Source organism: Cotesia glomerata, linkage group LG5 (assembly GCF_020080835.1).
Source record: "Cotesia glomerata isolate CgM1 linkage group LG5, MPM_Cglom_v2.3, whole genome shotgun sequence".
NCBI lineage: Eukaryota > Metazoa > Arthropoda > Insecta > Hymenoptera > Braconidae > Cotesia > Cotesia glomerata.
Window position 1 is genome coordinate 1,611,971 of NC_058162.1, and position 27,626 is coordinate 1,639,596.

Below are 27,626 nucleotides of genomic sequence, written 5' to 3' on the forward strand. Positions count from 1 at the left end.
TTTATTTGAATTATTTTTATTTGTATCTAGCTTAGAAAAAGAACACATAATTTAATGAAGATACAGTTATGTTATAAAATGTCTTTTTTCATTAATATTTGTGAGGTCTAAATGGATGATCTGGGTCAAAAAGCATTGGATCATGCAAATAGCTTGGCTCTTTCATATAAAAAGGCATAAAACCACTGTTTTGAGCTTTAAGAATTTCACGTTCAACTAGTTCTTGTTTGTGCTTGCATAAACCAGTTATATGGCGTCCGTAAATTCTACCAGTGTAAGCACTTTGGAATTGTGACAACAACCGCACGTTTTTCCAGTCAGGAGTTACGTTTAAACGACACAGAACACATTGTTTCTTCTCCTTTTCAAATGGATTTGCTTCCATTTTGATCGGCTGAAACAAAAAGTAAATTATTTAGTTCAAGTAATTTTTGTATGAAAATTAATTTAGGAGATATTTAATAATTTTAAGAATTTTTTTAACAAATAAATTAAAAATAATTTTTTAAAACGAATTTTTTTTGTTAAAAAAATTAAAAAAATGGTTATTTATATGATAAAATAGGTTTTTATCGTTAAATTTGTTATCATTAAAAAGGTATTGATCTATAAATATCCTTTTTCAAGGTTTTATATCATTCTCACCAATAATCACTTTATGATGATAAGTATTTAGGCTACATTTGAAAATACTCTATCTCTAGATACATAATTAAGAAATGACCTTGTATCTTATAAACTATTGATATTTTTAAAGATATAAGCTCATCCTGATGTGACACTCATCGAGACCTTTCATTTGAGTACCCACATCAATTTTTCATATATTTATATATATTATATATATGTATATATGAAAAATATATGAAAATGCATGTGGGTACTCAAATGAAAGCTCTTGATGAGTGTAACATCGGGATGAGCTTATATCTTTAAAAACTTCAATATTTAAGAAAGTACAGTGCAATTTGATTAAGAAATGACCTTGTATTTTGTGAACTATTGACATTTTTAAAGATATAAGCGCATCTCGATGTTACACTCATCGAGACTTTTCATTTGAGTACCTACATCAATTTTTCATATATTTATATATATTATATATATGTATATATGAAAAATATATGAAAATGCATGTGGGTACTCAAATGAAAGCTCTTGATAAGTGTAACATCGGGATAAGTTTATATCTTCAAAAACTTCAATAGTTAAGAAAGTACAGTGCAATTTAACATAATTAAGAAATGACCTTGTATCTTGTGAATGATTGATATTTTTAAAGATATAAGCTCATCTTGATGTTACACTCGTCGAGACCTTTCATTTGAGTACCCACATCAATTTTTCATATATTTATGTATATTATATATATGTATATATGAAAAATATATCAAAAATGCATGTGGGTACTCAAAAGGCGTTAATTAATAAAGCAAAATTTTATTTATTTATAATTCTCAAATCACGGCAGTTACATAGTAACTGCAAGGTTGCTAGTTTATTTTATTGAAAAAATTATTAAAAAAAAATTTTTTATGAAAACCTTTGTGTAATTTTTAAAAAATATTTTTTTGTTTCAATTTAATTAACGAAAAAAAAATTAAAAATTTTAGTATTATCTAACTTTGATGCAATAATTTTTATTTTATTTTCAACAAGCGCACATGTTCATAATTATAAAGTTCCGGCATAAATCGACGCTTCGAAAATTCAAGAGCATTGAGCCTACTCGGGGTGAACACTCAAAATAATTTTAGAATGTGGACACCTACGCCATGTTGAAAAATGAGTTATGAGTATAGTTTACTTTTTGAATAAATTTCATTATGATAATCAACTTACAAGATCTTCGTCTAAGGGTCCATTTGGAAAGATTCCTTCTTTTGGCTTGGTAGTATCAACAATATTATGAACCAATCGGCGAGATAAAGTCAGCGCTAATTCTGAAAAATACAAGTAATTAATTAAATTTCGATAAATAAACCACATTAGTAAAGATCAAACATTTATAATCCGACTATGGATAGCATAATGAGGTTATGAATGAAATTATTTTATACTAACTTGAAATTCCGAATAGATTTTTAGATAAGGCCATTGAATATTGCTAGAGCGATTTATTAATTATTTTTATATATTTCTTATCTTCAATAAATTGAACTTTATTTGTATTAACAGGATAAAGTTTTATTTCTGTAACTTTCAAGAACCTTCTAACACCGACTCTGAAAGCAATATACCGGAAAAGACCCCGTGGGCAGAAGATATATATGTATATAGAGACTATACACAGTGTATAGTCTTCATAAATATATAATTTCTCTATAAATAGGAAAAATCATTAGAAGATTTTCATTTTACCGACGCATTTTTTTATCTAATAAATTACAAAAATATAAATCGTCTATTTTCTTTTAAAAAAAAAAAAAAAAAAAAAAAAAATATTTTTTTTTTAACTAAACACTATAATTATAATACTGAAATTGAGAGACATCTGATAATTTTTAGATTTTTTTTTAACATTACTTATATCAAGAAAAATTTATTTAAAAAATTTCATCTTCAAAAACTCTAAAAAATTGTAAATGCAATTTTTTAAAAATAATTTTTTAAACCTAGTTTATTTTTAAGAAAAACAAAAAAATTATTTTATTTTTTAATAATAAATAAAAAAAAATTATCAAGTGTCTGCTAATTTCAGTGTCATTAATTATATTAATAATTTATAAATTTATTTTAATATTTTTTGTTTTAGCAAAATATATTTTTCTAATTAAAATTAAAAGAGTTAAGAAATTAATATTTAAAATTAAATTATTTTTATTATTACTGGAAAATTTTTTGATAATGTTGACCGTGTATAAGCCAACACTAAAAATACCAATTACAAATTATTATTATTATTATATTATATTATTAACATTATGGGTAATTAATTATCAAAGTCTGACATTTTTTGTATAAAAAGAAGACATAAAAAATGATACTTAAATTAACAGACATCTGTCAATTTTTTGGACTTTTATAACAACTAAATTTTAATAAAAAAATTTTGATGAAAAAATTACAAGTTAAATTTTTTTTTTAATCATTAATCCGGAATAAAAATTTAAAAAATTGACAGATGTCTGTTAATTTAAGTATAATTGTAAAAGACATAAAAAATGACTTCAAAATTTGTATCTTTATATGCAATAATAAAAAAATACAAAATAGTTGATCAAATCAAGCTATAGTTCAACAGTTGCCTAGTATTATAAAAAATTACAATTAGTTTGTTGTAAAAGTTGACGAGCTGGGTCTCCTCAGTCTATCATTATGAAATCTAGAAACCCAAGGCTCACAAGCTGCTCCGATCAGTATATAAACTACCCACAAAAACCATGAAAAGCATACAAAAAAAGGCACACTGAAGCCCATGAGACAAAATATGAAGGCACCGAAAATCATCAGTACACTGAAATCATGTCTGGCGATGAATCTTAAAGATAGTCTTGGTGGAAGACGATGTTCTTCTCTTGATAAAAATCCTGTTGACGTGCGTTTTGGTAATTGGATGACTGTTGTTGGTGGTTGAAGAATTTTTCTTGCGATTCGTCCAATAAAATCATTCCTATTGTACATTGATATTATCTTTGCTTCGTACTGTAAATAATTCAAGTATTTGATAAATTTTTTGTAAGACTCATAGACATCGCAAATGTAATTAATGTTTAAAAAAAATGTATCATACCTTGTTGTTAATAAATTGACAAAAATTATACAATAAGCGTACAAGAAATGCAGATTCGTTAGATTGTACAGGTTTTAATTCTGGATCTCCCATGTACTCCATACATTTGCAATTTTGATGTGCATTTCGAACCAGTACAAACTCACCTGGTCGATTACAATCTGAACTGGAATTCATCTATTAAATTAAATAGAGTTAAAAATGACAATAGTTGTAATTTGTTCATAATTATACATGAAAATTAAGTTAGCCGACTTTTAAAAATTAAAAAAATTTTTTTATTGAAAAAATTAGTACAAAAAAATGAAAAAAAATTTGATTTATAAAAAATTTGAAAAACTGTAAGTGTAATTTTTAAAAAATATTTTTTAGTTTCAATTTAATAAATGAAGCAAAATCGAAAAAATAAAATATATCGGCTAATTTTACTATTATTAAATATACATGGAATTTATATTAATACTTACGTGTGATTGATGACAGAAAGACGTAAATAAAATACTATCATGATATTCCTTGTCAGCTGCGATGCAAGCTTCGGGTATGTCACCTAACTAAATTAAAATTAATGTTAGAAGTAATAATAAATAATAATTACTAAGAGTCTAAATCATTACTTCAAATATATCTATTAATTGTTGTTGTGCGTTAGATAATAATCCTGGTACTCGTTTTCTTTCAATTAAACCGATATCATCATCAGTACATTCATCACCGTTGAAAAATTCCCATAAAGATTTAAAAAATTTCCGTTCTCTCCGTCTTTTTTCTAAAGCTTCAATTATACTGATTGCTGTTAAATAAGCTTGTTTGATTGTACTCAAAAGTTTTGTAATCTAAAACAAATAAAATTTAAATAATTATTTTTTCTTATTTTTAAATAAGATGAGAATATATTATTACAAGCAACCTTGCAGTCACTATGTGACTGCCGTGACTTGTGAACTATAAATAAATAAAATTTTGCTTTATTAAATAATGACTTTTGTTAAATTGCACTGTACTTTCTTAAATATTAACGTTTTTTAAGATATAAGCTCATCCTGATGTTACAATCATCAAGAGCTTTCATTTGAGTACCCACATTCATTTTTCATATATACATGTATATAATATATATATAAATATATGAAAAATTAATGTGGGTACTCAAATGAAAGGTCTTGATGAGTGTAAAATCGGAAAGAGCTTATATCTTTAAAAATGTCAATAGTTCACGAGATACAAGGTCATTTCTTAATTATGTATCTAGAGATATTTTCGAATGCAGCCTAAATTGAGTGAAAACCCGATTTTATCATATGACTATCCTGGACACAAAATTCTTCTTATTCTCTCAATAATATAGATTACCTGAGCTGATGACGCCGCGGAGAACATAGGAATATATTGATAAGAAGGGCCTTCCAGTTCAACAATTTGTTGCCTAATAATATTATTCCATTGACTTGAAGATAATTTACCTCGACTAATATTTGAATCATTAATACAACCTTCAGCTTCAGCTAACATAAACGCAAGATGTGGCTGAGAAAATACTTTGGTAACTCTAAAGAGCATCAAGGCATTTTTCGGTGCTACCAAATCAGTGCGCATAAATCTCGGTAGTAGCTGCTGAAAAATACCAGTATAAGCTAGTAAATTATTGGCAACAAACGGCATCCAATAAGACGGATCAGAAATTTTCCCTCTGTCTTCTTCAGCAGTTGTACTCTTTGTAATTCTGAACTCTGGAATATACCTCCAAGGTTGGATGAAGCTGAGCCAAGCTTCTAGAATAAGTCTGAAGGAACTATCTAGTGGCCAGTGAAAAATAGCTTGTCTTAAAAATATATAAATTTTTCCTTGTATCGAGGGTACTATTATTCTTTTTAATTCATCCATTGCACTTTTGCTGCCTGTTATACTATTTGAAAATCCGTGCAATGTTTTTATAAACGCACGAACCAAACGAATGTGCTCTCCAGAATGAATGCTGTTTCTTCGAGGTAAAGATGAGGATAAAGAAGGACTTAATTGAGAAATCAGCTTGTCTTCTTCTGTATATTCCAGCCAGAAGTCTAAAAATACTTGAACAACAGTTTCGCTCCGCCAAACTTGCGGTAAGCATTGTTGCTGAGGAACTCCTGAAGGTGGAGATGAGACTGGAGATAAGATAGAAGTTCTCAGAAGTCGAGGAGTTTGCAGTCTTTTTAAATCGGGCGACTGCATTAATTTTCGAGGAGGAGTCGTTCTTACATATGGCCCAATTATGGGCAGTACTGGAGAATCGTCTTGAGGTAGGAAATGATATAAATACAAGTGAGCTAGCTGAACGTAAACTGTTTCCCAATTCATCCAAACATCTTCACTCTGGTTGAGTTGCAGCCATGGATTTGTTAAGTGGAAGGCAAAGTGGAAGATGTAGTACTCAAAAGGATTTAATAATAAAGCAGTAGGACATCTTGTCGTTGGATTGTCTTTCAGCTTGTCTTGATAAAAAGGTGGAATTATTCCTTCCTCGACAAGTAACTTTATTTTTGTCTGAAATAATTATTTATTGTGAGAAATGTTATTTAGTTTAGTTTATTTTTTAGTTATTGATAAAATTTTACAATTATTGTGCAATTTTTAATCTACATTTGTATGGAACAAAAAAAAAATAAAAATTAAGTTAGCTGACATCTAAAAATTTTTAGAAGCTTTTTTTATTGGAAAAATTATTACAAAAAAATAAAAAAAAATTTTCATTCGTAAAAAACTTGAAAAACTATAAAATATTTTTTTTTAATTTCATTATTGAAAAAAAAAATAAAAAAATTTTAAATGTCGGCTAACTTTAGTCATATAAAAAAAAATTACAAAAATTAATTTAGCAGATATTTAATAATTTTAATAATTTTTTTTAATGAATAAATTATGGCAAAAAAAGTAGAAAAAATAAATTGACATGTGGAAATTTTTAAAAATAAACAATGCAATTTTTTTAAAATAATTTTTTGGAAAAATTCTATTTGTTAAAAAAAATTAAAAAATGATTGAGTGACTACTAAGTTTAATGTTAAAAAAATATTGTATGTAATTGAAATATAAATTAATTAATTAATTGATTAATTACTTACGGGAAGATATGAAATCGGAAAGTTGTATTTTAAATAACAATCTGGTAAAAGTTTGTAGCACAAGGAAAAAATAGGTCCTTGAGGACCGAAAAAATTGCAGAGAGTTTCATATTCATAAGGATGTTTTCTTGAAGTTATATTATGTAATCCCCATCCTAGATTATTTGTTATGCCAAAAATTGAATCAATAAGAATAGGAAAAACATGCTGCAATTCTGTTGTGCTAGATTCAACTATAAACACTGCCAATTCTTTACAACGTTCTAACAATGGTAAATTTAAATATGCTCGCATCCGCGCCTGAAAATAAAATAAAAATTTTTTTTTTTTAATTATATTCTACAATTAATATCAATTTTTTATAAATTTATGGATTAAAATCTAAAAAAACATTTTGAGGTTAGCTTAATAATTTATTAAAAATAATTTCTTACCGTAGCAACATCCGCAGAAGACGCCATAATTATCTAAATAGAAATAATTGTTGATATTATTAATTGTAACAATAATATTAAAGCTAAATGGAGTGATATATATATATTACATAAAAAAAATTTATTTTAGTAAACAACACTTGGTATATTCGCGGGAACGCGTTTAAATGTACACAACATGAAAAGTAGGCTTTAGGCCTTTATCAAATTGCGTTGAGGGGGAATTAAAGTGTCAAATTAATTTTTTACCTTACTCATGAATTTTTTATCATACCTGTCCACATATTCTATTATTCTTGCTCATAGAATTACTTAAAAACATTTTTGAAGATAAGCTGTAATTATTATTCATAATTAATATAGCTTCACATTGTTTTTTCCTTGATTTTTTTCATAAGCTTGTTTATAATTTTAAAATTTCATTTCTGTTTTTAGCAAAATAAAATAAAAAACAAATTCAGTAAGATTTTTTTAACATTTTGCAGTCTTCACTATTTTTTAATTTCCTTTTAACAAATAAATTCGTTCTGAATTAAAAAAAATAAATTGCATTTTTAATTTTTTTTAATTTATACATGTCAATTTTTTTTCTAATTTTTACTTGTTAAAAAAATTATTAAATATTTGCTAAATTAATTTTTATAAAAATTTTGAGCCTTTAAATTGAAATTGGAAATCGAAAATATCAACCTGAAAAAAAAAAAAAAAATTAAAATTAAATTTATAGGTACGCATTTAATCGCTATAAAAATTATGATTAATTTATAAAAGGTGTGGAGCTACATAAGGGGAAGAGAGAGAGAGAGAACATACCAGAAACTTGAGTAAACTTGACCGAATACACACATACTGCTAAAAAATCATTGATATACTTTTGCACCTGAAAAATTGTACCTATATATGCGGAACTCTTTTATATATTATTTCCCTACGATCTACTGTCGCTAAGCCGGTTAAGTTAACAATGGTTTTATTGTGTGTACAACGTTTAGTTCTTTTACACTAAAGTATGCAATATGAAAATATGTATACATATTTAGAGAATGTATATGAGAAAATCAATATTACAACTTTTTGTCCAACAATTCTTTTGTCAACGTATAAATTTCTTATTGTTAAAATTTCGCTACTTTATATTAATATTTATCTCCTCTAAAAAGTAAATAATTATATCTATTTTATTTTGATTAAACAATTGTTTAATTAATTAATGATTAAAATTTTTAGGATAATTAAAATTAATCTCAATTTTTTCTCAAAAAAAAAAAATATCTATAAAAATTTTTTAATCTTCTTTTAAGTTAATCTTTAATTAATTATTACAAAAAAATAATTTTTTATTAATTCCTAAAATATTAATTTTAAGCAAATTTATTAGTTAAATATTTTTAAGCATGTGCAATTTTAGCCATAAAAATTTCAAGGAGAAAATAACACCTGGAGTAACCTTTCCTTTTTTTTTGTCCTTTACTTCACCTTTTATTTCAAAAGACAAGAGTATTTTTCAATGCCTGAATGATTTAATTACAACCATAAAGATTAGAGAAAAAAATGGAGATAAAATTTTAATTTTTAATAATTTATAATCTATTATTTATAAACATATTCCATAGCTAAACCAGCTTATCAACATTTGAATATGTATTAGTATATACTAATCAATAAATGTCTAATGAGTCATGATAAATTGGCAAAACCTAAAAGGAATTTATAAAATTATTACAATGTCAATTAATTTAATCTTAATCTTTATAGCAAAAACTACTTACTGAATAATTAATTATAATTATTAAAATAAAAATGAATTTTTTAATTTGTTATCTGTATGTTCAAGTGTTTCATTAAATAATTAAAAAATTCTTCTGTTCGATTAAAAAAATTCATTTTATATATTGGAATATTTTCCAGAAAATCCAGGTCATGTTTTTTAGCTAATCCTAGATATTGCTAGATTTGTCTCCATGTTTCTACTAAAAAATGTTTCCGCATCATGACGCATTCCTCCCTTCGCCCCTCTAATAAAAGACAAGCCAGCAACTTTTTAAAAATATTTCTTTAACAAACTTAAAAAACAAAAAATTAATTAATTAAAAAAAAAAAAGTCTCAATATTCTTCTAAGTTTAATAAAATTTTTAAAATTTATTTAAAACCCAAAACTAATTAAATAAAAATGTGTTTTGACTTTAGTAGGCATTACTCTCGGCCAATCAGAGAAGAGTTTGAGAAGAAACTCACCCGCGATTGGTAAAAAACATTCGCGAAGCAGGAAGAACGTTCCAGAAGCGTTGCTAATCGTCTACTGAGCTGTTATATACGAATGCTGCTACCCTACCTAGTCACTCACGTTGCGAATCGTTGGATTGAAAAGACTTAAATCTCGTCCGAGTTACATTTTGTAATTTGTCTATCTATTTCATTACATTGCGTTAATAATTAATAAAAAAAAGGTACTAGTTTTTTTTTGTTTTTACATAATTACAATCAATCAACTGCGTTCAATTGTTTTAAAAATATATAAATAAATAAATAAATTTATATTTTGTGTGTGATTATAATTTCTAATCAGTGGTTTTTATAATTCCAGAACACAAAATGACGAAAGCACCCGCAGTTGGTATTGATTTGGGAACTACATACTCCTGGTAAGTTATTTTAATTACTTTTTTATAATGATTTAATTCAATTGAAATTTTTTTATTTTAAATTATTTAATTGCCGGAAAATTATTAATTTTTTTTGTTGTTCTTTAGTGTCGGAGTTTTTCAACACGGAAAGGTTGAAATCATCGCTAATGACCAAGGAAACCGAACAACCCCCAGTTATGTCGCATTCACAGACACTGAGCGACTTATTGGCGATGCCGCTAAAAACCAGGTCGCCATGAATCCCAACAACACCATTTTTGGTAATTCCGCCATTTTGTATTTAGTTTATCATCGAAGCATCTAGATTATACCTGACTCATTCATATGAATTATTAATTAACTCTTTTTTTCTTTCTTTTCAACAATTTAATACTTTTTAAAGTTTATTAAATTTTAGATAATTCGAAACTAGCAACTTTGTAGTCACTGTGTGAGCTATAAATAACTAAAATTTTGCTTCATTAAATAATGACTAGTTAAATTGCACTATATTTTCTTAACCATTGACATTTTTAAAGATATAAGCTCTTCCCAATGTTACACTCATCAAGAGCTTTCATTTGAGTACCCACATGCATTTTTGATATATTTTTCATATATACATATATATAAATATATAAAATATATGAAAAATTGATGTGGGTACTCATATGAAAGGTATTGATGAGTGTAATATCGGAATGAGCTTATATCTTTAAAAATGTCAATAGTTCACAAGATACAAGATAGTTTCTTAAATATGTTAAATTGCACTGTACTTTTTTAACTAATTACATTTTTAAAGATATAAGCTCATCTTGATGTTACACTCATCAAGAGCTTTAATTTGAGTACCCACATGCATTTTTGATATATTTTTCATATATACATATATATAATATACATAAATATATGAAAAATTGATGTGGGTACTCAAATGAAAGGTCTCGACGAGTGTAACATCAAGATGAGCTTATATCTTTAAAAATATCAATCATTCACAAGATACAAGGTCATTTCTTAATTATGTTAAATTGCACTGTACTTTCTTAACTATTGAAGTTTTTGAAGATATAAACTTATCCCGATGTTACACTTATCAAGAGCTTTCATTTGAGTACCCACATGGATTTTCATATATTTTTCATATATACATATAAATATATGAAAAATTGATGTGGGTACTCAAATGAAAGGTCTCAATGAGCGTAATGTCATAATGAGCTTATATCTTTAAAAATGTCTATAGTTCACAAGATACAAGGTAATTTCTTGATTATATATCTAGAAATAGACCATTTTCGAATGCAGCCTTAATACTTATAATAAATTGACTATCGGTGAGAATATAAAACTCTGAAACGATACAAATTTAATAATATAGATAGTTCAATGAGATGAGAGTTATTAATATCCTTGATGAGTCATTAGCTTCGACATGACTAAAATACTAAATAATTATTCCTCGCAACTAATTTTCTTAAATTTTCCTATGTTTAGATGCCAAAAGACTGATCGGGCGGCGTTTCGATGACGCAACAGTCCAAGCTGACATGAAACACTGGCCCTTCGAAGTCGTAAGCGACGCTGGAAAGCCAAAGATTCAAGTCCAGTACAAAGGCGAATCAAAGACTTTCTTCCCCGAGGAAGTAAGCTCAATGGTACTAGTAAAAATGAAGGAAACAGCAGAAGCATACCTTGGTCAAACCGTGAGCAACGCTGTAATTACCGTACCAGCTTACTTTAACGACTCTCAACGTCAGGCAACCAAGGACGCGGGAACCATCTCGGGCTTGAACGTCCTGCGTATCATCAACGAGCCCACCGCAGCGGCAATCGCCTACGGTCTCGACAAAAAAGCCACCGGAGAGCGCAACGTCCTAATCTTCGATTTAGGTGGTGGTACCTTCGACGTCTCCATCTTGACCATCGAGGACGGAATCTTCGAGGTGAAATCTACCGCTGGAGACACTCATCTCGGAGGAGAGGACTTTGACAACCGCATGGTGAACCACTTCGTGCAAGAATTCAAGCGCAAGTACAAAAAGGACCTCACCAGCAACAAACGCGCTCTACGTCGTCTCCGCACCGCTTGCGAGCGTGCGAAGAGAACTCTTTCTTCTTCAACTCAAGCAAACATTGAAATCGATTCTCTCTTCGAGGGAATTGACTTTTATACTTCAATTACTAGAGCTCGATTCGAGGAACTTTGTGCTGATTTATTCCGCAGCACTCTTGAGCCAGTTGAAAAATCTCTTCGTGATGCTAAAATTGACAAGTCTGTCATTCATGATATTGTCCTTGTTGGAGGCTCAACCCGTATTCCAAAGATCCAGAAGCTCCTGCAAGACTTCTTCAACGGCAAGGAGCTCAACAAGTCCATCAACCCGGACGAAGCTGTGGCTTATGGAGCAGCTGTCCAGGCTGCTATTCTTCACGGTGATAAATCAGAAGCAGTTCAAGATCTGCTGCTGCTTGATGTTACACCACTGTCTCTTGGTATCGAGACCGCTGGTGGTGTCATGACGGCTCTGATCAAGCGTAACACTACCATTCCAACGAAGCAGACCCAGACCTTCACCACCTACGCTGATAACCAACCGGGAGTTCTTATTCAAGTCTACGAGGGAGAGCGTGCCATGACCAAGGACAACAATCTTCTGGGAAAATTCGAGCTCTCTGGCATCCCACCTGCGCCACGTGGTGTCCCGCAAATTGAAGTCACCTTTGACATTGACGCGAACGGTATTCTCAATGTCTCAGCTGCTGACAAGATGTCTGGCAAGGAGAACAAGATCACCATCACCAATGACAAGGGACGGCTCAGCAAGGAGGAGATTGAGCGCATGGTCAACGAAGCTGAGAAGTACAAGAATGAGGATGAGAAGCAGAAGGAGACTATTTCGTCGAAGAATGGACTGGAGTCTTATTGCTTTAATATGAAGAGCACAGTTGAGGATGATAAGCTTAAAGATAAAATCAGCGCTGCTGACAAACAAACTGTTCTTGATAAATGCAATGAAATTATCAAGTGGCTCGATGCTAACCAGCTGGCTGAGAAGGAGGAGTACGAGCACAAACAAAAGGAACTGGAGAATATTTGTAATCCGATTGTTACTAAGTTGTACCAGGGAGCTGGTGGTATGCCTGGAGGTATGCCCGGTGGTATGCCTGGAGGCATGCCTGGCGCTGGAGCCGCTCCCGGAGGACCTGGAGCTGGATCTGGACCTACCATTGAAGAGGTCGACTAATTGCATTGATGGAATGGGTTTTGCTATTTTAAAATTACGAACAGTAAAGTTTAAATTGTTTTTTGTATTTATTTGGTCACTACACTGCCTATTCAGGTGTTGATATATTTCCAGTCATTACAGTTTTGAAATGAATTGAAGTTGAAATAAACAAACGTCACAGAGTTAAATATGGAGTTTTGTTTGTAATGTCCTTTATCACCTGATCCTTGTAATTTATTATTTTATTGAATAATTATTTGATAAGTAATTTTAATATAGATTGACTTTTAATTGGTTAATTAATTATTAATTTAAACTTGCAACCTAGTCACTGTGATTGCCGTGATTTATGAACTATAGAGAATTAAAATTTTGCATTATTAAATAATGAATTTTGTTAAATTGCAGTGTACTTTCTTGAATATTGATGTTTTTAAAGATGTAAGCTCATCCCGATGATACACTCATCAAGAGCTTTCATTTGAGTACCCACATGCATTTTCATATATTTTTCATATATACATATATATATATATATATATATATATATATATATATATATATATATTTATATATATAAATATATAAAAATATGAAAAATTGATGTGGGTACTCAAATGAAAGGTTTTGATGAGTGTAACATCGAAATGAGCTTATATCTTTAAAAATGTCAATAGTTCTCAAGATACAAGATCATTTCTTAATTATTGATATTTTTTAAGATATAAACTCATTCTGATGTTACACTCATCAAGAGCTTTCATTTGAGTACCCACATCAATTTTTCATATTTTTATATATTTGTATACATGTATATATGAAAAATGTATGAAAATGCATGTGGGTACTCACATGAAAGCTCTTGATGAGTGTATCATCGGGATGAGCTTATATCTTTAAAAATGTCAATATTTCACGAGATACAAGGTCGTTTCTTAATTATGTACCTAGATATCTCTATTCTCTTAATACTATAGGTAATTTAAGATTAAAAATTTTTAGGATCAAGAATTACGTAAAATATTCTTTATATAATCGGCATTTTTTTTTTTATTTAATTCAATTAATCCATTCAACTTAATTATAATTAAATGATAAAGTACATTGATCTTTATGTAATAAAAATTATTTTTAATTTAAATAAAATAATCCATAGCTTTGTATCTTTTCATGGTACTTTATTAATTCAATAATCATTAATGTTTACATATTTCTTTAAAACATAATTACTAATATTCACCTTGTATATTTTTAATGTAATTTATGAAAACTTAAGCAGTATACTTTAAAATAATTTTTTTTTGTTTTTTAATGTCTAAATTTATAATCAAGAATTGCCAATGGTATCTAAAAATAAAGAAAAAAAAATCAAAGGAGCATTAAGGATTAGTGTATCGATTATTCAATAAATTGTAAATAAAAATAATAAATAAATTAAGAGTCTCGATTCATTCCAGAAGCAAAGAGCACAGTTTGTTTTCCTCGCTTTTTCTTTTTAGTTTTTCGCGACCCAAACTCTTCATTTCCACCAGTAGTGTCAAGTAGCTCCGATTGTTTCAGCGCTTGTGCAAGAACATCACCCAAGCTCTGATTCTGGATTGTCATGTCAGTATAATCGTCCTCATTAGAAACAACAACTTTTCGTTGATAAATTTCGGATTCTGAATTTTTTGATGATCTTTGCACGTTAACAGACGGCCAATTATTGGATGTCAGGGCTTCACTTCGCAACATCTGTGCGAAAGAGGGGCCAGCTTCACACTGTGCTTCCTCCATGGAAATCTGTTGAGTTGCAATTATATCGTCCTCAAATAAACTGTGAGTTGGACTGCTAGCGATGCTTAATGCTTCTATGGACTCCAGCGGTGATGAAATATTTAAACTAAGAAATTAATAACATTTTAAATATTATTAAATAAAATAATAATAATAAATAATAAATAAAAAATTAATAAATAAAATAAATCAATATTAATAAAATAAAAATTAATAAAAAAATTAACAACATTATTGATGCAATAAAAAATAAAAAATTAACAAAAATAGTTATGCTTATACCTTGAAGACGTTGATTCTGGATGCCACTCTGGAAAATGTTCATGTGAACCAATCTGAACATTCGGAGTTGGATATTTTCCCATTCGTTTATTTTCTTCAACAGTGATTTTCTTCTCACGTCTTTTTTCTTCACGCTCACGGCGATGCCGACGGGTTTTTCTGCCTTCAATCTGATCGTAAAAGATACCAAGTATTTCGGATGATATTAGTGGTGTTTTCATTTCTATTTCAACGATATCGAATGAGCATGTTAGTGGCAGATGACATAGATAACGCATTCGTTTACGTAAATCTTCAGTGAAGCTTCCAGATTCTCTTTCAAGAAGCTTGCCTTCAATCAAATGTGGACTGTTTTCTAGATTGCCATATTGCATCTCTAGCATTCGAACATTCATTGCATGAAGATATACATGCTGACCATCTTCCGCTGTAAGAATGTCATTTATCATTATAAACAAAAATTAATTATAATTAAAAAATAATTATAAATTTTACAATTATTAAAAAAAAAAAATTTTAATTAACATACCTTGATAAAAGTAAAAATATTTTGATAAATTTTGGTTATTTTGAGAATGATTAGAAACTTGGTCAACATCTTTATCATTCTCCAAAGTAAAATTACCGTCAATAGGATTTTCGTCTTGATTTTCATTCATCTTTTTCAAGTTATTAATTTCTTGTTTTTGAATTTCAACTTTTTCTACTTCGATCAAACTTTTCTTTTTATCATCCTGTAAAATAAAAATAATTATTTTTTGTTCAACATATTTTTATGTAAACCAAAATATAACAATTTACCTGCTTCGAAACAATTTCTTCTCTTAAGGCAAGTTCATTAAGCGCTTGTTCAATGAAACAGCATTCAGAACTCTGTGGATCGTCCATTAATTCAATTTCAAGTTGCAATTTCTCGAGTTGTATCATTTCCAAGATATCCTTAGAATCAGCTAGCAATAATTTTGAGTAAATTTGATTTGATGGATGTTTAGAGGCAGAAAAAAATGTAACTGGGTCCAAAGTTTCATTTTCACCAACTGGTATTGCCAATAAAGAGCCACGTTTACGACGCATTAAACGAAGTTTTACAGTATCACCGATGTTTACTAGATTATGAGTTACTTGAACAACACTTTTAAGATCTGACTTGTGTATAGATTCATCGCAAATTGGGCATTTGCGCCATGATTTATCGGAGAGTGAGAGATAGTGGAGAATACATGGCCAACAGTAAACATGTCCACATCGTGTCATTTTTCCTGCAGATGGATAGTGCAAGCAAATGGGACAGGAGAGATTTTCTGATGTTTGTACTTTCTACAAGAGAAAAATTTTTATTAAAAAAAAATTATTAGCAAGAAAATAAATATATAAATATATTTATTACAATTTGCTCTATCAGGTCCCAATCCACCAAAGTATCTGGGTCAATCAGATGAATCGAATAATTCCCGCTGCAGTTCACCACAAATTGACAGCTATAAATAAAAGATAATATTGTATAAACGATTGTGTAATAATTAAGAGAAAATTTTTTAATTAAAACTTATCTGTGAATTATTTGATACAATATCAAATTAAATTATTGATACTAACATACGCCAAATATTTTTATGTTGTAGTAAAAATTCAAATTATTAAAATTAAATTAAAAAAAAAATTATTTATTATTTTTAAATTAAAATATTACTTACTTAGCTTGGAGAAATAATTCTTTATTATATTTATGTCGCTGAACAGGTGGTAACCAACGATTGCTGTTATTATAATTCTTCGACGACCTTCCATAGTTGCAGCGATTTTCACGTGGTTCATAGTGAAAGTTTAACAGATGATTCAAATTCTGTTTTTTACTTCCTGGGGTCATAACCGAGCCCATCTCGGCCATTTCATCATTACCTACCTATTAGATAATATATTATCAATACTTACATATACCTACATATTAAGATAAAAATTTGAATAAATGTGTAATAACACTGAAGTTAGCCGACGTTTTTAATTTTTTTTAATTATTAAATTAGAACTAAAAAATATTTTTTTAAAATTGCACTTACAGTTTATCAAGTTTTTTACAAATGTAATTTTTTTTTCATTATTTTGTTATCATTTTTTCAATAAAAAAAAAATTTTTTTAATTTTTAGATGGCTAATTTAATTTTCATAAACGTGTAATATTATTAATGAAAAGTAATTTAGCAGATATTTAATAATTTTACGAATTTTTGTAACAAATTATGGCAAAAAAAAATTAAAAAAAAAATGAAATGGAAAAATTAAAAAAAATTCAATTTTTAATTCAGATGACTATAATTTTTTACTATTTATTAAATTAGAATTAAAAAATATTTTTTAAAAATTGTATTTACAGTTTTTCAAGTTTTTTACGAATGAAATTTTTTTTTTAATTTTTTTTGTAACAATTTTTTCAATAAAAAAAATTCTAAAAATTTTTAGATGTCGGCTAACTTAATTTTCATCAAGTGACTGCTAAATTTTAATATAATTTATTAAAATTATAAAAACCTTGGAATTCTCCTTTGCACTGCCATAATATTGTCCTTTAGGTTTTGGTCTCTTATCAAAAGCTCTTGCCTTTTGCACACTTGACTTTCTAGGTTGTTCATTTTTCGAATAATTATTTGCTCCAGTTGATTCTCGTTTCTTAGAGGTCTTTGGGAAGACTTTACCATTGGCGACATCTACGAATTAACAAATAAATAATTTAAGCCATTACACAATTGTTATCAGGGTGATTACGATAAATAAAGTGATTTGTTAATAATAATAATAATAATAAATTTTAGCACAAGATTATTTAGCAATGCATACCTTGACTTTTTTTAGAATCAGTAGCAGCGCCCTTGTTGCCAGAGGGCGGCGTGTTGTATCTCGACTTTTTGTCCATGATAAAATATGGCCTTCAGGCCAATTAAATACGTAGTAGAATTACAAATAGAGATAAGCTCTTCTCCAAAGGGAGAAACGGTAATTAGCTGCAAACCCTTCATTGTTTCAATAAGCCATGTTCGATTGTCGAGTTACGAATTATCACGACCTTCGTCGATTATTTTCAATAACAGCAAATATGCTGACACACAAAATAAACTTTTAAATAATTAGAAACACACAACGGATTATATCCGCTCTTATGATAGTCTTTTCACCTCCTTTTGATTTTTATTTATCACGTTTTGTCGCCAATGACGACGATCTCACGTCGAAAATATTATCCCGTCGCTGTGACGGCGACGGATTTACTGATCTAATTTAACAACCTAAGTCAGTCAGCTGTTTAAAATTTCACTTTTTTTTTAAATAAAAATTCTATTATTTAGTTTATTATTATTATTAAATAAATAAAAAACATTACCTAAAACCTGAGCTTGATATATAAATATAACAATATTATTTTATATTTATAAAAACACAATTTAATACACTAAAAATATAAGTTTACTTGACTCCGGTATTAGTCCTAATAAAACAAATATGGCTGACCTAAATTGTCATTTATTTTTGTGCCATAAATTAAATTTATTACTAATTATTTCTTTTAATAAATTTTCAACTTGTTAAAACATAAAATATTCTAAAAATTAAATTTTTAGAATTGTAAATATACACAAAGGCACTATTTATTAATATCAACAACTCTATGACAAATATTTAATTAAAAGACTACTAGCGCCACCTGCAAGGTGTCAGCTTTTATAAACTACGTCACTGTTATTATTATTGTTACAAATACAAACTGTTTTTTTTACATGACATTCGAAATGTTTATTATTGCACTTTGTTTATTTTTTTTTATTTCTCCTTCTTCTTCATTAAGTAAGTATTTATTTGACATAAATTTAAATAAAATAGTTAATTTAATTAATTAACATTTTTTTTTTTATTTTAGAATCTTCAGATATTATTATTACAATTTTGAGTCAACCTGATGAGTATCATGTTGCTCATGCTGAATTATTAAAAAATAAAATTATCAAAGATGCAGAAGCTTTAGGTCAAGTAAGGAAGCTTATAATTATGTTATATAAAAATTAATTTAGTAGATATTTGATAATTTTAAAAATTTTCTTAACATAAATGGCAAAAAAATGACATCTAGAAATTTTAAAAAATTAAAAATGCAATTTTTAAAAATCACTTTTTGGAGCAAATTTTTTTGTTAAATAAAATAAAAAAATTATCAAGTGACTGAATTTAAATTACATTAAAGTTAGTAGTTACTTAATTATTTTTTATTTTATTTTTAAACAAAAAATTTGTTCCAAAAAATTATTTTTAAAAAATTGCATTTTTAATTTTTTAAAATTTCTACATGTCAATTTTTTTGTGCCATAATTTATTTTTTAACAAAATTCTTAAAATTATCAAATATCTGCTAAATTAATTATCATGAATTTAATTTTATTTCTGTTAGAAAGCACCAGAGTTTATTTTAACTCATGAAGAACAAATAGATGGATCTTGGACATTTTTTCCATTAATCCCTAAACTTTCATCAAAATTCCCAGAAGCTAAATGGTTTATTTTCTGTTTAGAAAATACTGTCATAAAATTACCAGTTCTTTTAAATGTCCTGTCAAAGTTCGAAGTTTCTGAAGTGAGTAAACTCCTAAAATTTATCCTAATAATTTTTACAACTATTTTTTTCGCCGCAGAACACTTGGATCAGTCATGTTTTATACGATGAAGAGCCAACAATAATCCATCATTTTGCAGATCACACTAAAAAATTCAAATATCCAAATCTAGCTTCAGGTTTTGCAATGACTAGTACTCTCCTCCACAATTTGGATAAAAGACTTTCAAAGGAAGGATTACCCAACGTCGATTTTAGCATTGATGCATCTTATGAATTTTCTAGTTATATTTATAACAATGGCAAAGGGCCTCGCTTGACGCACTCCCCGGAATTCTGTATTTTTTTTACGGAAAATTGCGCTACGTATCCAAAGGGATTTCACGCTTGTGTCAGTTGATAAATGTTATTTTAAATTTATTTTAACAATAAATAATAACTTAGACAAATTGTAGACAAATTCTATATCGCAAGATGATATTTATGTGGCTGTCAAAACGTATGATAAAAATCATCTGGATAGAGTTCCTATAATAATGAAGACTTGGTTAAAAAATGTTAAGAATTTTGGACTGTACAGTAATGTAAAAGGTATATTTAATTACTTATATTATTTTTATATTAAATATTAATTTTAAAAAAATTTAATTACAGATAAAAGTCTTCCAAATGTCCATGTAGTACCTGATACCAAAGAAGGGCACTGTAAAAAAACTTATGCTATTTTAAAGCATGCAAATTATGTATTGAAAAAAAATAGTTTTAATTGGCTGGTAGTTGCTGATGACGATACAATTTTTAGGTAATTTAATTTCCTAGTAAAAATATTAATCACATGAGTAATTTAATTTATTTCCGGTATACATTTTATGTACATTGTGGGTTATTATTATTATAATTTTTATTTTACAATAATTTTAATGAAATAATATGAATTTTTCATAACTTCAAGATTTTTTCCGGGTCTATTTTTTCCAGTCTATTATTTCCGATTAGCATATTCTATAGAGGCGCATGACACCTGTGCATAGATACCAGAAAAATATAATAATATTTAATAATGTATACATCAAGTTAAACAATAATTATCTAATGCAATGTAAAAAGTATAAAATATTTCTACGACTAATTATACAATAATTATAAAAATTACTTTTTACAACAGTATTGCACGGCTACTGCGGGTTCTCACTTGTTATAATCCAAAGAAATCAATTGCCTTAGGAGAACGTTATGGATACCGTACTATTCGAGATACTGGGTATGATTATTTAACAGGTGGTGCAGGTTTAGTTTTGTCATCATCTCTTGTAGAAAAAATAATTAATTCACCAAGTTGTAAATGTCCTACTGCGTCTACACCGGATGATATGTTTCTCTTTGGAATTTGTTTAAATAATATAGAAGGACAAATTATCCACTCACCATTATTTCACCAAGTATGATTATTGATTAAAAATAAATTTTTCCTAAGCTCTGAAAATAATAATTTTTTTTTTTTTACAGGCAAGACCTTCAGATTACGCTAGAAATTACCTTGCTTTTCAGGAACCTGTGTCATTTCACAAGTTTTGGATGATTGATCCTCTTGAAGTGTATGATCAATGGTTTAGTGATGCAGATAGCACATTAGAATCAAAATGGAAACACACGGAGTTGTGATTATTTTTTTTTTTTTTTTTTTTTTTTTTTTTAAATAACTTCAATTAAGTTATTGACACTTGCAATTTTATTTTAATTAAAAAAAAAAAAAAAACAAATCAACTCTAATAAATTAATAAATATAATTTCTGAATTATAAATTTCAAGATAATTGTTTTTTTTTTTTTTTTTAATATTTTTTTAATTAGAATAAAATTGCAAGTATCAAATAATTAGGCCAGTGTCAATAACTGGGTCTTTTACCTTAAGTAATATTGAAACTTAAAATAATTTATTATGAAATTACTTAAGAGAAAACACCGTCAAGTACATAATTAATATTATTTTTATTGCCATTTTTGTTACAATTAATTATACAAGTAAACATTTAAATTTGATAGGTTGATATTTCTACAAAAAAATATTAAAATAAAAAAAAAATTACAAACGTGAATGAATTTTTTTAAATGGATATGCATTATACAAATAAGTCGTGATAAATTCAGGAAATTCATAAGAATTAATTAAACCAAAAAACAGATCTGTTGCTAAAATAAGTTTCTTCTTTACATCACCATTTTTTTCAGATTCAATTAAAAGATTCTCAAGAATTTCTTTAGCAAAATAATGAACCATTTTTCTGGTAACAACTACATTATCAAAACTCTCTAATCTCGTTGAGTGTCTTATCCACTGCCAGATTTGTGACCTTGATATTTCAGCAGTAGCCGAATCTTCAACTGAACTTCGATGAATAAAGTGTCCCTTACCATTGAGCCAGTTGTAAATAAACAAAATAGAAACACAAATATTGTGTTTCAGTCCTTCAATAGTAACCCCGCCTTTTGGAAGAGTTAACAAATCTTCTTTAGTAATTTCCTTCAAACTACAATAATTAATCTGATTATTTTCATTAAACTTATCACCTTTTTTCCACAGATCTTTTATTGCAGGAATAAGAGATAAATCATAAATCAAAAAACCATCAATGCCTTCTTGAATTTCCATCAATTTACTCTCCAAGATATTGTTTAATAAATTCTGATAGTCTTCAGAGATATTTTTTTGTAAGTACCTAGCAATCATTCCACCAGTCGCATGAGTTCCTCTTTTATGACAAGTTTTAATTACAAGCTGTAAATATTTTTTCAGAAAAGGTTGATTCATATTTACAAATTTATTCCTATCCGGAATAACAAATGACCCATTATTAGCAAATTTAGAAATAATTGACGCAGCATAGTCCCAAATTCCGCAATTCAGACCAAGAGAGTGATCTTTAAGTTCGTATAAAATTCTTTCTATTTCAAAAATGGCTAAAATATTTTCAATAAGCACACAGGCTTTAATTGAACCGTAAGGAAGTTCAAGTTTATTTTCGCTCCAGGAAAAAATATCATTCCAGAGTTTAGCCTCTTGATAACTCTCAATTTTAGAAAGATAAAAACAAGGTCCGCTGTTTGATTGCTGGAGTTTTTTACCATTATGAAAAATTAGTAATGCAAAGTCAAATAATGAACCGGGAATGGATTTTCCATTGATGCTAAAATTGTCCTCCATCATATTCCAAGCTCGAGGTCTTAGCATCAAAATAGGTGCTTGAGAAACATCAGGGAGTTCTGGAACGAGATTGTGGACTGCTTTGTAAACATTATGAAGGCCGTAAATTTGATTGAACCATGTGGGACAGTGTCCATCGTCAAAATCAACCTGGATTCCTTGGACATCAGCACACATTGCTGCACTAAAGTGCTCTAAATTACTTGGGCTTACATCTCCTAAATCCAAACGGCGATTGCTCAAACGATCACTTACTGGAGCCACTTTCCAATCATCAGTAATCGGTTTTAAAAATTTTAAAGATTTTTTAAGACTTGTTTGCTGGAATTTTCGTTTAAGTCTACTGCTGTAAAGATTATTGATGCCGTCTTCAAACTCGATAATTAGGTCTACTATAAATTCTACGGCTTCACGGGTTAGTAGCTGGTTGAATTCTTTTTCCAATCCTTTGGGCCAAGCACTTATAAATACATCTTTTATTTTAGAATTCCGAAATTTTGTTGTTGTTAATAATGAATTATTATCACTGATTTTAGTTTCTGCTTGAGAAATTAACGATAAATATTGCGCGTCCATAGTATAGTCTTATCTTGTTAGATACTTAATTAAATTATTTGGCTTCTAAAAAGTATACGGAACTGTGCTTGCATGAGACTTAAAGTTATTCTACAATATATTTCAGGTTTAATTATATTCACTATCTTTTTTTTTTCTTTGTTAATACAGTCAGAGTAAAGCCAAAGATCACTTGTTTCTTATCTTATTCTTGCTTTACTTTGTTTTTTATCAAGCAGTAAATATTTTTTAGAATTCTACTAGCTAAAAATAACTCAAGTTTATAATTATTATTTACAAATATGAATTTTTTTGTTCCATTCAATTAAATTTTACAATTTAATTACAGAAATTGATAAAATAAAATATTTATTCTTTATTTAATTAATTTTAAATAATTAAAAAAATTATAAAAGTAAAAAACTGTAATTTTTTTTTTATCGTCTAAATTATTAAGAGAATAAGAAAAATTTTGTCTCCAGGATAGTCTTATAATAAAATCGGATTTTTAAAATGAAATTTAGTGCAATTGCAAAGGTCGTGACTTTAATTTGTGCCTTTAATTTATTGTAATAATGATAAGTATTTAGACTGCATTCGAAAATGTTCTATCACTAGATACATAATTAAGAAACGACCTTGTATCTTGTGAAATATTGACATTTTTAAAGATATAAGCTCATCCCGATGTTACACTCATCGAGACCTTTCACTTGAGTACCTACATCAATTTTTCATATATTTATATATATTATATATATGTATATATGAAAAATATATGAAAATGTATGTGGGTACTCAAATGAAAGCTCTTGATGAGTGTAACCTCGGGATGAGCTTATATCTTTAAAAACATTAATATTTAAGAAAGTACAGTGCAATTTAACATAATTAAAAAACGACCTTGTATCTTGTGAAATATTGACATTTTTAAAGATATAAGCTCATCCCGACGTTACACTCATCGAGACCTTTCATTTGAGTACCCACATGAATTTTTCATATATTTATATATATTATATATATGTATATATGAAAAATATATGAAAATGCATGTGGGTACTCAAATGAAAGCTCTCGATGAGTGTAACATCGAGATGAGCTTATATCTTGCAAAATGTCAATAGTTCAGAAAGTACAGTACAATTTAACAAAAATCATTATTTATTAATGCAAAATTTTATTTATTTATGTTCACAAGTCACGGCAGTCACTATGTGACTGCAAAGTTTCTAATTAATTATAAACAAATTATAAACGTAAAAAATTGTAATTTAAATAAATTTATTTACATAGTATAAATATTTAAAATTTATCGCAGCCAATTAGAAATATCATTAGCATTTTGCTTACTATTAGCAATTCTTGATCCAAATTGAAAAGCTCGTTTAGGAAAACTCGCAGTCTCCTGTAATCCAATTTTAAATGCCAAAAGCCGGAGTAATAATTTATCACCAAATCCAGGAGGCATTTTTTCAGTTGGATAGCAACGATCCCAAGGCTTAAGACGTTTTACATACTGTATCACATTTTCATCTAGATAAGGAAGACGAGATTGACGGCCATGATTGGAGATAACACGATCATCTCTGCCCAAGTTTCTTTCAGATATTCTAAAAAGCTCCATATTCAATTCCTGCCAGAGTGCTTTCCAACCATGGCGACGAAGCGTAGTTCGATGTCTAGTATATCCTCCGAAAAGTTCATCTGCGCCCATTCCAAGAAGTAGAACTCTACAAGGAGACTCATAGAATTCTTCATTAGACAGCAAACCAGAACCACGACTAGCAAACCAAACTGCACACCCTAAACTTTCATCTAAAATTGTTTTTAGCGGATAAATTAAATGACTAATTATATTTTCACAGCAATCTTCCAACTCTTTCCGCGAAACATTTGTTTCTATAAAATTCCAATTTCTATTAGGATAAAGTTTTTGTAATTCTTTAAAAGCTTGTCGGCCAGTAAGTCTATCAGGTACATCGAAAATTGAAACTCCACAATTAGATTTAATTTTTTCTCCATTAGAATTTAACCTTTTTTCAAAAGCTACGTTAATCAAGTCAATACTTTCATTATCAGGTACGAATTCATTAGCAATAGCCGCTAAAATTGTAGAATCTAAACCTCCAGAAAAAAGAATACCAATTTTAGAGTGATTACACTTTAAATTAATTTCATCAGCTAAAATTAATTTTATACAATTTTTACAGTACTCTGGTTTTAATTTTATCCTTACTTCAATAGATTTTTTTAAAAGCTTCCAAAGACTTTCCGCACGTTCATTAATTTCAGGATTTTTTAACAACTCGCTCATTGATTTTTTTACATCTTTTGTATCTAAGTCAGCTTCAAAAAAAGATAAATCATCAGGAATTGGTTCTAGATCATTGTCAGTTAATTTTGAAGATAATATTGATTCCTTGATGGTGATATTTACTGGAAGATTTAAATCATTTAGAATTGTTTGGCATCTCTGATGCGAAGCATGCCACGGATAGCAAGATAAGTCGAAATTAGAATTATTACAGTCCATAGTAAAGATTCCACATGCTGGCAATTCAATTATATTTTCTATGTTTTTATTAGCGGTTGAAGTTAGCATGAAAGATTCATTTTTTACCACTTTTATTAAGAGACTATGACGTCCAATAAAATCTCTTCCAAAGTAAAGCAAGTTGGTAGATTTTTGGTAATATATCAAACTAAAAGGACCTTCAATTAGATTTATTGTCTGTAAAATATTTTTACTTGATTTTAAATGTGTCAAGAGCGCAAATGTATCACTTTCGGTTTCAATTTTCTGAAAAATAAAATAAATATAAATACTTTTTATTAGAAAAAGTTTTTGTATGAAAATTAAATTAGCCGACATTTGAAAATTTTTATAATTTATCTTATTGAAAAATAATTTTTAAAAAATTTAAACAAAAATTTTAATATGTAGAAAATTTTAAAAATTATCCGTGGAATTTTTAAAAAATAGTTTTTTAGTTCTAATTTTTAATTAATAAAAAAAAATGAAAAATTTTTGAGTGTCGGCTAACTTAATTTTCATAGTTTTTGTTAGTTAATAAAAAAAGACTTGGAATTTTTATACATACCAAAGGTCCGGAAAAAATATCTCCATTCCAGAGAAGTATGTTCCCTTTATCATCAACGCATGGCTGAACTCTTGGCTCTGGACCTTGCATCCATAAAACACCAGCTGAAAAATTACCTACTAATTGTTCATTCAAGATTTGGTAGTGAGAGGATAATTTATCTGGTCCACGCTTTGATATATTGTCTTTTATTAAATCCCACTGAAATTAAAATAAGATTAGCATGACAGACAGTAGAAATTTTTTTAGAATTTTTTTATAGCAATTAAATTATTATAAAAATAAAAATTATGACATTAAAGCTAGCAGTCACTTGACTAATTTTTAATTTTTTTTAACAAATAAATTTGTTCCAAAAAATTATTAAAAAAAAAATTGGATTTTTAATTTTTTTTAATTTTCACTTGGCAATTTTTTTTCTAATTTTTTTTGCCATAATTTATTTGTTACAAAAATTTTTTAAATTATCAAATATCTGCTAAATTAATTTTCATATAAAAATTTCCACACGTAGAAAGTATTTTTAATATTTTAATTAACTTGTTATAAAAATTTTTGAAATTGACAGCTGACAGCTGACTTCAGTATCATAAATTAGTAACACAATTATTATTGATATTTAAAATTGTAAAATTACCTTATCATTATTTTCCTTTTTATGATAAATATAACAAAATATTCCACACATTGTTATTATTTTACAATTTTAATTAATTAATTATAACTGTTAAAATAAAGAAACACGTTTAAATTGGCAAACACTTGAGAATTTTTTCATTTGTCTTCAATAATAATCAAACAATTGCACTTATAATTTTTTAGAACTTCTAAAGAAGAAATTTTTGAAATAAATTTTTCTTCCAGTAATTTATTAGTTGAAAAATTTATAAAAATTATTAAATGTCTCCGAATTTCAGTATCACAAATAATGTTGGTTATGTTGAAATTGTAAACAAAATTTATAATTTTCAAAAGTACCGCGGGAAAT

At 27.9% G+C, this 27,626-nt stretch overlaps 7 protein-coding genes across 8 annotated transcripts; 2 read left to right on the top strand and 5 right to left on the bottom strand.

Annotated features, from left to right (window-relative positions):
- On the bottom strand, window positions 1-2,249 carry LOC123265462 (28S ribosomal protein S18c, mitochondrial). Its single transcript, XM_044729253.1, has 3 exons — window positions 2,065-2,249; window positions 1,843-1,943; window positions 1-394 (listed from the first exon to the last, which is right to left on the bottom strand). Exons 1-3 carry the CDS (start codon window positions 2,096-2,098, stop codon window positions 92-94), a joined length of 438 nt encoding a protein of 145 aa, XP_044585188.1. The 5' UTR covers window positions 2,099-2,249; the 3' UTR covers window positions 1-91.
- LOC123265448 (asparagine synthetase domain-containing protein 1) lies at window positions 1,442-27,314 on the bottom strand (the record flags this gene model as incomplete). Its single annotated transcript, XM_044729233.1, has 4 exons — window positions 1,442-1,493; window positions 24,827-26,337; window positions 26,639-26,839; window positions 27,276-27,314. Coding segments are annotated over 3 exons (1,731 nt in total), but the record flags the coding sequence as incomplete, so codon positions are not given.
- On the bottom strand, window positions 3,166-8,396 carry LOC123265432 (sphingomyelin phosphodiesterase 4). 2 transcript variants are annotated; one of them, XM_044729195.1, is made up of 9 exons: window positions 8,082-8,396; window positions 7,543-7,603; window positions 7,269-7,301; window positions 6,835-7,134; window positions 5,087-6,256; window positions 4,351-4,569; window positions 4,201-4,287; window positions 3,734-3,910; window positions 3,166-3,645 (listed from the first exon to the last, which is right to left on the bottom strand). In XM_044729195.1, the coding sequence occupies exons 1-9, from the start codon at window positions 8,114-8,116 to the stop codon at window positions 3,271-3,273; spliced, it is 2,457 nt and encodes an 818-aa protein (XP_044585130.1). In that variant the 5' UTR covers window positions 8,117-8,396; the 3' UTR covers window positions 3,166-3,270. The 2 variants fall into 2 exon arrangements, with proteins under 2 accessions (XP_044585130.1, XP_044585131.1); XM_044729196.1 differs by lacking the exons at window positions 7,543-7,603; window positions 8,082-8,396 and adding an exon at window positions 7,379-7,515.
- Window positions 9,601-13,314, top strand: LOC123265436 (heat shock 70 kDa protein cognate 4). The gene is made up of 4 exons (XM_044729203.1): window positions 9,601-9,713; window positions 9,852-9,911; window positions 10,020-10,174; window positions 11,394-13,314. The coding sequence occupies exons 2-4, from the start codon at window positions 9,862-9,864 to the stop codon at window positions 13,142-13,144; spliced, it is 1,956 nt and encodes a 651-aa protein (XP_044585138.1). The 5' UTR covers window positions 9,601-9,713; window positions 9,852-9,861; the 3' UTR covers window positions 13,145-13,314.
- LOC123265434 (RING finger protein 10) lies at window positions 14,444-18,480 on the bottom strand. Its single transcript, XM_044729198.1, has 8 exons — window positions 18,017-18,480; window positions 17,711-17,886; window positions 16,879-17,087; window positions 16,572-16,662; window positions 15,986-16,501; window positions 15,714-15,918; window positions 15,185-15,611; window positions 14,444-15,008 (listed from the first exon to the last, which is right to left on the bottom strand). Exons 1-8 carry the CDS (start codon window positions 18,090-18,092, stop codon window positions 14,561-14,563), a joined length of 2,148 nt encoding a protein of 715 aa, XP_044585133.1. The 5' UTR covers window positions 18,093-18,480; the 3' UTR covers window positions 14,444-14,560.
- Window positions 18,834-21,453, top strand: LOC123265443 (beta-1,3-glucosyltransferase). The gene is made up of 8 exons (XM_044729222.1): window positions 18,834-19,018; window positions 19,092-19,201; window positions 19,617-19,799; window positions 19,858-20,169; window positions 20,234-20,369; window positions 20,433-20,580; window positions 20,944-21,217; window positions 21,285-21,453. The coding sequence occupies exons 1-8, from the start codon at window positions 18,952-18,954 to the stop codon at window positions 21,438-21,440; spliced, it is 1,386 nt and encodes a 461-aa protein (XP_044585157.1). The 5' UTR covers window positions 18,834-18,951; the 3' UTR covers window positions 21,441-21,453.
- Window positions 21,822-23,812, bottom strand: LOC123265437 (malate synthase-like). The gene has a single exon (XM_044729204.1). The coding sequence runs from the start codon at window positions 23,553-23,555 to the stop codon at window positions 21,861-21,863; it is 1,695 nt and encodes a 564-aa protein (XP_044585139.1). The 5' UTR covers window positions 23,556-23,812; the 3' UTR covers window positions 21,822-21,860.
- Window positions 27,315-27,626: the final 312 nt, after the last annotated feature.

Excerpts from the sequence above, each read along its gene's own strand:
- LOC123265462 (XM_044729253.1), bottom strand. The coding sequence starts at position 2,098 with ATGGCCTTATCTAAAAATCTATTCGGAATTTCAA. Across the intron at positions 1,944-2,064 it reads AAATCTATTCGGAATTTCAA|AATTAGCGCTGACTTTATCT; the intron begins GTTAGTATAAAA and ends TGTATTTTTCAG. Across the intron at positions 395-1,842 it reads GACCCTTAGACGAAGATCTT|CCGATCAAAATGGAAGCAAA; the intron begins GTAAGTTGATTA and ends TTTTTGTTTCAG.
- LOC123265436 (XM_044729203.1), top strand. The coding sequence starts at position 9,862 with ATGACGAAAGCACCCGCAGTTGGTATTGATTTGGGAACTACATACTCC. Across the intron at positions 9,912-10,019 it reads TTGGGAACTACATACTCCTG|TGTCGGAGTTTTTCAACACG; the intron begins GTAAGTTATTTT and ends GTTGTTCTTTAG. Across the intron at positions 10,175-11,393 it reads TCCCAACAACACCATTTTTG|ATGCCAAAAGACTGATCGGG; the intron begins GTAATTCCGCCA and ends TCCTATGTTTAG.
- LOC123265432 (XM_044729195.1), bottom strand. The coding sequence starts at position 8,116 with ATGTGTGTATTCGGTCAAGTTTACTCAAGTTTCTG. Across the intron at positions 3,911-4,200 it reads CTTTCTGTCATCAATCACAC|ATGAATTCCAGTTCAGATTG; the intron begins GTAAGTATTAAT and ends TTAATTTAATAG. Across the intron at positions 3,646-3,733 it reads GTCAATTTATTAACAACAAG|TACGAAGCAAAGATAATATC; the intron begins GTATGATACATT and ends AATTATTTACAG.
- LOC123265443 (XM_044729222.1), top strand. The coding sequence starts at position 18,952 with ATGACATTCGAAATGTTTATTATTGCACTTTGTTTATTTTTTTTTATT. Across the intron at positions 19,800-19,857 it reads CAAAGTTCGAAGTTTCTGAA|AACACTTGGATCAGTCATGT; the intron begins GTGAGTAAACTC and ends TTTTCGCCGCAG. Across the intron at positions 20,581-20,943 it reads GATGACGATACAATTTTTAG|TATTGCACGGCTACTGCGGG; the intron begins GTAATTTAATTT and ends TTTTTACAACAG.
- LOC123265437 (XM_044729204.1), bottom strand. The coding sequence starts at position 23,555 with ATGGACGCGCAATATTTATCGTTAATTTCTCAAGCAGAAACTAAAATC.
- LOC123265434 (XM_044729198.1), bottom strand. The coding sequence starts at position 18,092 with ATGGACAAAAAGTCGAGATACAACACGCCGCCCTCTGGCAACAAGGGC. Across the intron at positions 17,088-17,710 it reads GTGCAAAGGAGAATTCCAAG|GTAGGTAATGATGAAATGGC; the intron begins GTTTTTATAATT and ends ATTATCTAATAG. Across the intron at positions 16,502-16,571 it reads GGGACCTGATAGAGCAAATT|AAAGTACAAACATCAGAAAA; the intron begins GTAATAAATATA and ends TTTCTCTTGTAG.